The sequence below is a fragment of the Melospiza georgiana genome, chromosome Z (genome assembly GCF_028018845.1).
Source record: "Melospiza georgiana isolate bMelGeo1 chromosome Z, bMelGeo1.pri, whole genome shotgun sequence".
Lineage (NCBI taxonomy): Eukaryota > Metazoa > Chordata > Aves > Passeriformes > Passerellidae > Melospiza > Melospiza georgiana.
In genome coordinates, this window is record NC_080465.1 from 38,689,248 (window position 1) to 38,701,782 (window position 12,535).

The following is a 12,535-nucleotide window of genomic DNA, read 5'->3' on the forward strand; positions in this document are numbered from 1 at the left end:
AATTTTATCTCTGATTTTCAAACAGCTAGTCCAAACATACTGGCTTATGAATAAAACAAAACAACAACCTTAAAATAAATATGCTTATGAATAAAACAAAACAACAACCTTAAAATAAATATGCTTATCTAGCACAGATTAATGCAAAAACCCCAGAGATCCTTCTTGACTATTTATAAAGTAGTTTGCATTTAAGACTAATATATTACCATTCTCTTTGGCTGTCAGAAAGTGTGTGAAAGACATTTGAAGAATAGCATGCAAATGCACAACGTGTGGGGAAAGAAACTCTCGAACAATTTTGGACTGAGCCTCTAGACAAAACATATATAAGTCCTTGGTATACTGAAGGAATTATAGGAGTGGATGCTAAGGTAATGGACCAAGACTGCCTAGAAGGCTATGCTTCACTGAATTGGAAACAGAAATTTAAGCACATTTATCTGACAAAAGAGTCCTTTGTAGGATAGTTTTCAGAGATAGATAATAACCTGGTATTATAACCTATAATTGGAGCAGTTAAGTTATTCTAAAATTCCACTGCTGAAAGGCTCCACATTGTGCAGGTGTAACCTCCTGCACCCAGACTGTTCTACATAGACAACTGCTAAAAAAAAAAGAATAGAAAAAAAGTTCTGATGCTTGGCTATGTTATTCAGATTACAATTTCTCTTTTTGCAGCCTCACCATCTACCCTAACCTTGGAGGAGGAATTAGCAAACAGTGCAATCCCCAGGGCTTCTCTTGATGTCAGCTGTCTGCTCAGTACTACGGAGGGAAGGGATCAGTCTCTTTAGCATCCTTTATTGTGCACTGCTCTTACTATGCATCTGTATTCAGCAGGGAGTTTGGTCTGTGCTGCAACACCTTGGGCCCAAAAACTCCCAAAAAGTTCCATAGAGGTTTGCAACATAATCCACGTATTTGTATAAGTTCGATAGGCTGGCAAGCCCCAATAAGAAATAATTCATAACCTCAGCTTTAATACAACAATATTTTCTTCAGCACAAGCTGTGAAGATGAAACAGTGAATACAATAAAGGAATTGACTTTTGGGTTTTGGTTTTTTTTTAGAAGGCAAGGCAGTGACTTTTTAAAACAGAACATGCATCCAGCAAAATGTGCATTCAAACCATCCTCACATATCCTTACATAATTTTCACTGATGAGAATTTTTGTCTCTGACCTAGAAGATTGGATGTGGTGGATAATTGAGTGGTAGTCAACTGAGCTCCAAAACTGCATACATATTTAAGAAATTACATACCCAATTATTACTGTAGCCATATAAAGACCCAATTTACGAAAGATTTCCCAGTCCTCAACTGCTATTATCTTCCCAGCAATTAAAAACACGATACCAATTGGCATATACCTAGAAAGGAAAAATAAAGCTATCAAAAATGCATTCTCAGAAATACTGTATGCTCACCATGAAATAACTTCTCTCCCAGAGTAATTTTTTTTAAACAGATAAAAAATATGTTTTGATATCCTATTTCACAACAACAGATTTTTTTTCTTAAATTATGTTATACATTGGACTTTATTCATTTGCAGCAAGGCTACAACAGAGGTGATGAAAAAAACCTGGAAAATAGACTACACATAGTCTAGCTAGTATTGTATAACTTGGTGTCACAGAATATACAGAAGTCAGGAAGGGGTATGGGCATATAGCCTGTTACAGCAAATGTTTGTGTACAACCACAGGCTCCCTGGGGGTGGAAGTTTGCAGGGTTGAGACCAGTGTCTGTCTAGTCTGCAATCACACACAGATGGGAAAGGTGTCCTGTAGTTACAGGAGCTGCCCAGCAGCACTGGGGGTTATATCTGTGTCACCTGTGTCACAGAATAAACCTGCACATGCCTCATGGATCTGAACAGCTGTATAGGCTATTGCCTATAGAAAATTCAAGGGAAATATCAGGAATTATGTTAGCACCAGCTCCACTGCATATTTTTATTTTGGTTCCAGAGAGCAGGCTGTCACAGAGACAAGTTATTATAGAATGTATGTGTGCTATCTCATAAACAAAATTGTATCTTACACCTGTAAAAAGCAGGTATACCTAGTTCCTCTAAGCACTGAACTTGATGAAAACAGTACTAATTCCTCATACTTTCACCAGAAAACTCTGTCTTGTTTCAAACAACAGCTCCCACATCTGTAGAAACTCAGGGAGTCTGTAGCCACAGCTTCTGGCACATGCAAGAAAATGGATAATCAATTTATAAGTAAATACCTGTATGGCATGTGCTAAGTCTGGAGTCTCATTGTTGGTAATTTTCTGCAGAGTGAGGCAACCTGTCTCACAGGGCTTTAACTTAGCCTGGGACTAAACTAGCTGCTTAGCATAGGACTAGTTGCAGAAATTAATTTACCTTTCTTTAAAGAAGCAAGAATTGTGCAAATCCTGGACAGGTTTGCTGGTTTACATACATCTCAGTATGCTGGGATGTAAGAAAAACCCATGGAAGAGTCAGATCTGACATGGTACTGGTATGAAATGTGCACATGAGCAGAGTATTGTAGTAAGTGGCACAAGGCATTCCGCATGTAGGATCAAACTCTGGAAGGAGTTGTGTGTATTTATAGTCCTGATCCTGTAATTGTGATTTGCACATACAAAATTCTATTAATAGCTGTGAAGTCCAACCAAACACTATCACACAAGTTTCTATATATTAAATTTGTTTTTCTTGTCTGAGAACATTATGAGAATGCCGTCTCAAAACCTATTAGCAGGAGGTAAATGATACTAAGTTGTATTTTGCATACCATTTTCAATTTTTCTCTGTGCTGTGGCTTGCATATTAATTCAGATTTCTAAAGGAAGTTAGATCCAATACAGACATCCTGTGAACACAATGTCTTTCAGAGAATAATGTTCAAGACTCAGAAGGGCATATGAATGGTAACGCTTATCCTCAAAAGAGGCCTCAAATGACTAGTGCACTAGTTTTTTTATAAACATCTAGCAAGAATGTCTAAAAAACTCAAGTTTCTTGGGAACAAATAGGACTGCTCCTTTAGTATATATTAAGAAGCCCTGTTTCCAGTTCCCTCAAAAGGATCAAATTCTGTAGAAAGGAAATTTTTTACCAATCTTTTTTTGAAAGCTGCTTTCTGTAAAGCACTATGCAAAAGCAGACATGAGGTTGAGTCTGCTCTTACCTCTTCAGTGACAAACTCCACTTAAAGAAGTTATTGGAAAATGCTAGTATATCCTTGAACTTACCACATAATTATCTGAACTATTCTCATGGTAGCTTCGTTCAGCGCATTGAAGAAATCCATCAGCACTTGTCCTTTCTCTCCCATTTTCCCAATAACCACTCCAAAAACAAGGCAAAAGACAATCAACCCCAGCACATTGATGCCGCTGGAATACATCCCCACAATTTTATATTCTTGGGTTTTGTTCTATAAATTGGAATCAAGAGAAAAAAATACTATGTGAAAATAGTGAATTTAATTTAAAGAGTTCTAAAACAAAAACACATTTAGATTTTTTTGAAAGACATGAAGCTCTTTCCCAGCCACTCTACTGGCTTTCTGAAATAGCCAAATGCGCAAGTTCAGGAATACACTAAACTGAACTTGTGTATTTTAAAGCCATGTATGGATCTGACCAAACCTCAGCAGGGAGTAAAGCACCCCTTAATTTGTGTTGTCCTTTCTATAGACTTCTGACATGAGTATAGCAAGGTCTAAGTATCCAGAGTCATGCTTTCAAGATCTACTCCTCTACACTCAAGATTTACTCCCCACTGGAAAGCAAAACACAGATGTAGAATTCTTGCATTAGTTTCTGAGCAACTCAAGGGTTTGTGTCTGGATCTAAGATAAATTCACCACTGCCTAACAACTGGGACATCAGTGTAATTGCATAATTTATAGGAGAATTGTGTGCACATTACATAAAAATCCTACTAAAGAGATATTCATACATTCTTCTGTGCAGCCTGAACATATCAACAAAAGGGTGCAATTCTTCACTACATTCTGGTTCAGGATTTAATTAATGTCTCTTCATATAGCCCTTCTTCCCATGCTATTATTACTTTGAGATGAAATTTGGAAGGAGTGTAATAAAATGTATATTGATTTGGTATTGTTTATAGTTCTGCATTCACATTCTATTGAATTCCTTTCTCCCTCTCCTCTAGAGATATACACCATTAACACCCAAAAGCTTTCTACACTTCTAATGAAAGGCTTCTTAAATCTCTTCACTTTTTTTTTGTACATTCTTTTTCAGAGTAAAAACTATTAATTAACAAATGCTTTATATTGTTTTGTTTTCCATTAAAAATATTTATTATTATTTTCAACTAATTTTTTTTTTAGTGCTTACAATTACAGTTATTGCTACTCAAATATCTCAAGGTGATGTACATCTAGTCTTTCCGCAGTGAGTGTTAAATTTCTCAGAAAATTTACCAATCATAAGCAGATAAAAGTAATCAATCTTCATCTGTTTTCTTTGGACTGGTCCATTACCCATGGGATCCTGAGATGTTCTTAATCCTACTGGAAGGACCTCTAGGCATTTACTAATTAACTTCTGTGCTCTTGCTAAAATCCATCTATGTGCTATTTCCAATCATTTCTTCATCACTAATCACATGAAATAAACCAAATTTAGTCTATGTTCTTTCTTCTTACTTCATATATTATGAAGGAATGAAAGGATAAAAGATCGTACCTCTGAAGCCTTTGCTGTTGTAGCCATTGTAGTGGATTCCTCTCGAAATAGGGAGCTCTTTTTATCCACAGCAGTTGTAGTTTTAACTTTTTCACGTTTAGTTTTATACTGGAAAAGTTTTTAAAGAAAAAAATCCAGAAGAACTTATTTAGGAAAATGAGAAAACTGAAGAATAGACAAAGGCTCAGTAAAAATATGAGAAAAATTAACCAATTGAAGCTGAAGGTAGCAAACACAGACAAAGACTTTATTTCCCAATTCATGTGAGCCATCAGGGCTCTGTTCCTCAGAAGCTATAGATCAAACAAGAGGTTCACAAATAATATCCTATGAATGCTGCTCCCCAGGATCTTGGATACCCCATGGATGTGCTGCAGTCTTGTGGGGCATGAGCTAGAGCTCCTGACAATGGCAAGAATTTTTTGCTGGAAGAAACAGCCTGGAGAGAATTGCTGACAGCCATGCCAGGAGAGGCCCCTGGCGGTGTGGTCAGCATAACTAATGCCACTATGCTAGGCAAACAGACATTCTTAGTGGTCAAATGGCTTACACATTTCCTTTACCCCTCGTTGCCAGGTCTTCAAGGTCCTGTGCACCAAGCAGACAAACCGAACAGACTTACTCTTCCGCTCCCTACTAGCCTCCAGATTCCTGGCACTAGGCTGACTACCCCTCTCCTTATTTGTCTTAAACGTTCCAGGCACCCAGCCAGATGAGCAATGTTGATGATGCAGTTACTGAACAGGCAAATGTAACAGCAGCAGGTACACTGTCCATAAAACCAAGCAGGTGTAAGTCCTAGTGAGTAACTTGGACCAAAAGTGCTGCAGAACAGTGAGACCGGGTGGTCAGGGATGCTTCTGTCATTGTCTGCTTCCTCTGAGGACTGAGTGACCAACCTGCATTCTTTCATCTGTTTTTCAAACCTAGATTATGGCTGTGATATTGATACAGCAAATTAAGTATTAAGATTTGACCAAATATGCGGTGGCTCCAGGTGATTAGAAAACAAGTTAAATTGTGCTACTATAAAACTGTTCTACACTGATTCTGCTCACAGAAATCCTGTGCTATTCTGACTGTAAGTTCTGTGCTACACTAATCATAATCCATTAAGAAAACAAGACTTTAATAGTAACTACAGTTTAATGCCACCAGCATTCTGTCAAGGATTCCTAAAAGAACCTGCCTGTCCCCTTAGTGTGGGGTGGCCAGTAATGATGACAAAAACTACATGGAGAGGTTTTATAAAGTGAGTTGTGCACAGAGCATATAAATTTCTTATATAAATTTCTGGGGAAGGTTAGCTGATAAGTCTAATATACAGACAGAAATTTCCTCTTTCATCTTGCAACACTCCCTTTTCCTGAAAGATGTCTCAAATAGACTACTAGTTATCATCCTTCTCCTTCAAAGGATTTGGTCTGGGAGTTGATATTAGATGTGAGACACTTCAGGGTGAGGGCAAACTTACACAGACTTTATCAGACACAGAGGGATCTTAAGAACAAGGCAACTAATCCTCTTAAGATGGTTCTTCTAACTGTTGTTGTCCCAAAAGGAATCATCTTGTCTTACAGGCTGCTTGGTTTCTGCATCCAGCTCTTAAACAGTGCCTTTTTGGGACTTAATAGCTGATAGCAGAGTGTTTATCATAATGGAAATGGAACCAAGATGCCTTAAACCCCCACCTTTTTATAGGAGATGAAGATATTCCTGGACTTCTCAGAAATAAGTCTTACCTGACAACTTTTTTGTGACATATGAAAATAATTTGTGGTTAACAGTGAAAACTACAGAAATAAAGAGGAATGTGCAAACTTACCTGTTGGAAACAGGCCTGAACAAGGTTCTCTGGGAACATATTCCTGTTAAAAAGCATAGAAGCATTTCAATATGACAGCATACTAAGGAAAAGTTGTTTGCTATAAACAAAATGATAAAATTTGATGCTTAAAAACAAGATCATGTTTTGTTTCTTTTAGCAGAAAGAAGTACATTTAGCATCACCAGAGATAGATAGATAGATAGATAGATAGATAGATAGATAGATAGATAGATAGATAGATTTTTTTTTTTCTAAAGAAATTAAGGGTTTAAGAGTCTCAATGACTGTTTTCCTGCTAGCACTTGTCGAACTTTTGGGCTTATTTTTCAGTATTTGGCATTTCTGTTGGTAAGATACTAAACCCAGTGTATTTTATCCCTACTACATTATCTCCTTGACTTCTGTAAGAAATATAGGACACACCATCTTTATAGGTTATGTCAAATACAGGCAGAAAAGAAAAATAAAAAAATTCTTACAAAGGCTGTGCTGTAAGAATAAGATATTTGGTATGCTCTTTTGTAGTTTTGAATTCAGAAATTAATCTTGGTTAATGGTAAATTCTCCTGTATTACTCTGGTGTCAAGGACAATTTTCAAACACTGAAAAATTAGGAGATTTAGTGCAATGCAGTTGTGTGACTCCAAATGCCAATTTCAGATTCAAACAGTTGCAACAAGAAAGCATTAATTAGGTATTTGGTAAATATCCAATCCAGTGCAGAAAATGCATTTGATACATAAAATACATTGATATACTGAAGCAGAAGTTTTAAAAACTCCCCTAAAGATCTTTCACAAACTTCTGCCTTTGGTCTTCAAGTTTTAAAAGCAAAATCTATTCAAAAGCAAAATCAGTTTGTGCAAGTGTGGGTTTTTCCTTCAACTTTACAAGACTGTCTTGTGTTGAATCCTAAATCTATTATTTTTATCCATCTTTTTGAATATAAATATATTGGCAATTCTAATTCCTTTAAAAGTGAATTTCAGATCTTTTAACTGCTAATTTACAGTCTTCAACTTCTTTGCAAGAAGTTGAGCTATAATCTATAGCAAACCCCCAAACTACCAGATATGTGGCAGTTGATTCTTACATGATAGATTATGTAAAAATTCTACAAAGACAAAATGGTGGGCAGGAATAGTGACCCAGAATAGAGGCTAAATATACCAGAAGAAAAAAATCAACAGAAATATTTTTGAAGGTACCACCTAGCCTCTAGCCTCTATTGGAAACGCAGCCTTTATTGATGTTATTTTTCTTCAAATCCTTTATACACAGTAGCTCTGAAAACCTGGACCTGTCTTCTGGAGACTTTCTAGGGGTTTCCTTCTTCTATCCACTTTAAAATATTTGTCATTGTCCATGATGCTAATGGGGAAAGACACATTATACGGTTGCCTTAGATACTGGTGATGCAGCAAACTTCTTGACTGTGGAACCCCTGGAAATCTTGGCATACTGCATCTGTTACTCTGCATGCTGCCTTGCGGAGGGGAACCACAGCTCTGCAATTTCAGCTGGTTGTCTATGCTGGATGACACAGAAGCTACCAATCAGTAATCCACCAGTAATCCACCAATCCTTTATGGATCTTTTCCTCATAATAGATAAATCTTGCATGTCAGTTTCTGTGAAGGATGGATTTTTCATCACTGGTTTATTAGCTGAAGTCTATAAGGAGAATTTCTTTTAAACAAACTGCTTTGAGTAAATTTTAAAATGTCTAATTTGTTGAAATACTACCCTAATTCATCCAAACAGTATCAGAGAGCATTTTATTGTATTACATATCACAACTTTATTTGTGTTTGTTTGAACTTCTGCAAAGGGGATATGGAAACTAAAAATTAAAATCTCACCTGATCAGATCCAGCAAGGCATCAACAGTATTGACTTCTGGGCTACTGCCCGTTCTGTCAATCTCACTTGCTTTTTGAGTCACTCCAGGTCTAATGGTCACAACAAGGATAATCCCTGCAGAAGGAGAAGCAGAGCTCACTGTGCAAGCAGAGGCATTGGTGCATTCTTCCTCAGTATATCCTGTGTATCCAAACTCTTTGTGAACTCAACTCAACAAACACTTTCCCTGGGTGCTTCTGCTAGCATGTGCAGAAAAGTCTGCAGGTGGTGGGTTCCTCCACTCAAATGTGTGGGTTCCCCTTGTAGAGGAGCTACTTGCAGGTTTGCCCCTAGACTTCATCACTTTAGCTTTGTTTTTGTATGTATTGTACTACATCACTACTGCTCACCAAGAGGGTACATTACTTCAGCTGGCTTCAGATGAGTGTGCTGCAACTTCTGCAGAGTGAATATATTTAATTGCTATTTCCCTCGTCCTTTATGTAGCTCTTCTTGTTTCTAGCTTTCAGATATGAATACAAGTGTGCACCCCAGAGTCACAGGGTGTTTCAATAAAGTTGGGTAGCTTATGTAAGAGAAGGCTTCAGAAAAAGAAAGAAATTTTAAAAAAGTAGATTAAGAAATACTAGATTTGACCTTGTAAATACTGAAATCAATGACAAATTTTTCATTTACTTTAGTGGCTCCATATTAAGAATTTTTACTATTGTTATTCTCCAAATTCTCAAAATATTTTTTCTCTTTTTTTCCACTTATACAAGTCCAGAGAAAGCCAAAGAAAATGAAACTACTAAATTTCAGTGAAAGAAGAAAGAAGGGAGAAAGAGCTGTTTGGATGACCCTTCAACCAGGCAGGAACAAGTCTTTCTAACGAATAAAAGCATTATTGTATTTGCGTAGCTCTGCATTATGAAACAAGTAATGTCATAATGCCATGGAACAACTTAGAATAGCAAGGACCTCGGGAGATTGTCTGGTTTAACACCTCACCCAAAGTTGGAACAATTTCAAAGTTAGATATATACTAATATTAGTCTTTATATAATATTCCTTATGTATTTACAGAAATTACCAAGACATATGAGATAGATTGTTTTATATTGTTTATGCTTTAAGAAGGCAGGCTGAGAATGTTTCTTTAAGCAAATACAAAACATGTCAATGTTGCTTGTCAGGAACTTCCTGTAACAGGGGATGAGAATTTTGGAGATCTAGGATTGGAGCCTGGCAGTCACAGAGGGGGAAAAAACTTTTAAGGAAAGAAACAAGATGACAAAGGAACCAGTAATTTCTGTCATTCTTTCAGGTGTGACACACTACATATTTTTCAATAAGAGAATCAGGAACAGGCTATCAGTTTTGCAACTGAGGAAATTCACTTTGTATTTAAGGTTGGTCTTTGACATTGATTCAGCTTTCTCAGTGTTGGTCATTTTTTATCTCAGCAGACAGCTCCTAATCCTCCCTGAGCTGAAAAATATGGTGAAATTGCCTGTGGCCTCACACTGGATATGAACACAGCCCAACCATGGACAGCAGGACAGTTCCTCTCTGTATCTGACTACAGGTAATGTCAGGTTGTCTGGTTTGATTCCCCATCTTATCTCCACATCCTGTCTTGAGAAATTAGTAATGTCACAGTGCAGTACATTTGTAATTAGGCAATGCTGATGATTTAAAAGTTACAGAATCACAGAGTACCTAATATTACCGCAATGACTGTTGTGCACAAATAATATACAACTGCTCGCAAACCAATCTTCCCAGAAATGTTGGAATCCAAAGCAGCAACACCTGAAAAAAACAGCCACAGAAACAAAACAATAAAAACCAGTCTTACAAGAATGTTGTCATTTTTGTAGAGAGAAGTAATTATTGTCTCTTACTTGTTTGCAGAAAATCTTTCCTTATTCAAGATGTTTCTAAATACTTAATTGACATTTGCACTTCTGAAAAATATCTGTAGCTGACCAACATATTTGCTTCTGCTTCTTTTCAAAAATCTGTTTTCCCTTTCCCCCTCCACCTTTTTTTCTAGAACAAAGACAACTGAGCTTTCTTGATTCCCTGATGTTTGTGATTAATTAGATTTCTTTGGTTTATAAGAGCATGTCACAATTTATTTCCTTATTCTGTTAACTCATAGCTTCACTTTTTCCATATCTGTAACATTTTGGCTTTAAAGCTAAAAGCCATGTGAAGAGAGTTGCTCAGGCCTGTTACCCCAGGTGGCTCAAAGACTTATCAGACAAGTAAGGATCATTTCTGGTCAGTTTGTCTTCATTACCAGGTTTACTGTTTTTAAATTTTTGACTAAAGCTTTTTCTGAAGTTTGGGTGGTCCACACTTCTCCACCTGTATATGTCATTGTTAAGAACTGACAGCAGATTTACTAATGAAAGTAGGGAAAGTGCTGAAACAGGTATTACACTCAGGTCAACTTAGGTCCTGGCAACAATACTAGATGAAACTTGTGAAGTATTTATTAGTTGTTTAAAAGATTTATAAAACTTGTATATGTAAAATTAGTAACCAGGGCAAAGTGAGCATTGTGACTCCAAAACTTGTCTCTTTATAACAACATTAGTTAATAAATCACTGCTATCTCTTTATTATACCTTTATGATCCATTAATACGTGTATGTTTACTGAGTCAGTTTATCAAAGACTGGCTGGATCCCTTTTCATACAAAAGGTAAACCATGAGGAGGATATTTAGCCTCAGAGAAGTGTGATTTTGTAGGGAAAAGTAGTTTCAAAAGGAAGGAAGAAAAATCAAGAGATCTGACTTACATGTAACTTACTGATCTTTGAGCTCAAAAAGGATCTTAGCAAGCACAGTTTAACCATGTGTTGATGTCTCATTCAGAAATTATACTAACAGCACTGACAACTTGTGCTTAGAGTACTCATATAATGTCTTACTAGTTCTGTTAATTGTTATTCAAAATGAAAACAATACTCAGAGGGAAGAATGAAGGTTGTTTTATTTCATAATCTGATTATCTTGGGGTCTTCCATGGCATAGTGTACCATAAGATTGAGTACAGAAGAACTACACATATATACAGAAATCATAGTTCAAAGATTCTCTCACTTGTAAAGCAAATAAAGACAATCAATGAACTATTCATATGGCAAAGGAATACAGATTAATGCAGAGAAAAACAATGCCACAGCTATTACACAAAACTGTCAGCAGTAAGGATATTGTTTGAGGCACAAATAACAGAATAAACACAGAATCTGAGCCTTGATTTCCATTTCTCACCTTGGGAATTGGGGGGAAAAAGGTAGAAAGGAGGACTTTTCCATTGCTGTGGGCTCAGCTGTGGAAGTCATGGCAGCAAGAACTCCTCAGAATGGATAGTTTTTGGAGGAAATAGTTAGAACTGGAAAATTTGGGGAGCAGGAGGGAATAGTTTAGACCTAAGTGACCTTGCAGCTGGGAATGCTAAAAATGTCAGCGTGGGAAAACTGCATTTGTTACGCCTAGCGTTGTTCAGCCTGCACCTCTTTTGAGAAGTGGAATTCCTGTGGAGAGATAACGCACTCTCACAGAGATGCAGGAAGCCTTCTGGAGGCAGGCTGCAAGCACTTCCCCCACCCTGGCCGCTAGGATGAGCCAAGCCTAAGGGAGCTCTGTCTCCAAGTGCCTCAGCCAACTGGCATTGTTGGTGAGGTAATGAAATAAATCTACTCTTTGTGTTTCAGCTGTCACTAGGTGGTTCCCTTGGTTACCTGATTGTGTCAATTCACACCAATAATAACAAATAATGCTTTCTGTGGACAAACCTATTTTCAAAGGCTGTTCAATGTTGAAACTTCTGCACCTGATAAATTAACTTGGAAGAATTCACATACTTTTTTTACAAGAGAGCAAGCGGGTATTGCCACCATTCCATATCTTTTAATGAAAAGTTAAAAAAAACTTGGAAATAATGGAATTTTATTCTAAAACTTATGCCTTCCTTTTTTTTTTTTCTCTGACAGTCTTGTTGACTTAGTTAAGAGCCTAATAATCATGCAATTCCCTGGAGTAGTCAGTTATAAAGATCCTACAGTAAATATGAAAGGAGATTCCTGTGACAGGAATTCTTCTGGCTCCAAATGAAATCCCTTTGCAAACTGT

At 36.9% G+C, this 12,535-nt stretch overlaps 1 protein-coding gene across 2 annotated transcripts in view; it reads right to left on the minus strand.

Moving 5' to 3' along the window:
• Positions 1-12,535, minus strand: part of SLC1A1 (solute carrier family 1 member 1) — a 50,103-nt gene that overhangs the window by 9,952 nt on the left and 27,616 nt on the right. The window contains exons 3-8 of one of the 2 annotated variants that reach the window (XM_058043833.1): positions 10,105-10,197; positions 8,403-8,517; positions 6,538-6,580; positions 4,713-4,820; positions 3,243-3,427; positions 1,268-1,375 (exon numbers count right to left, since the gene is read on the minus strand). In XM_058043833.1, the coding sequence (XP_057899816.1) occupies positions 1,268-1,375; positions 3,243-3,427; positions 4,713-4,820; positions 6,538-6,580; positions 8,403-8,517; positions 10,105-10,197 (652 nt within the window). The remainder of the gene's footprint in view (positions 1-1,267; positions 1,376-3,242; positions 3,428-4,712; positions 4,821-6,537; positions 6,581-8,402; positions 8,518-10,104; positions 10,198-12,535) is intronic. The other variant, XM_058043834.1, reaches the window with a different exon arrangement.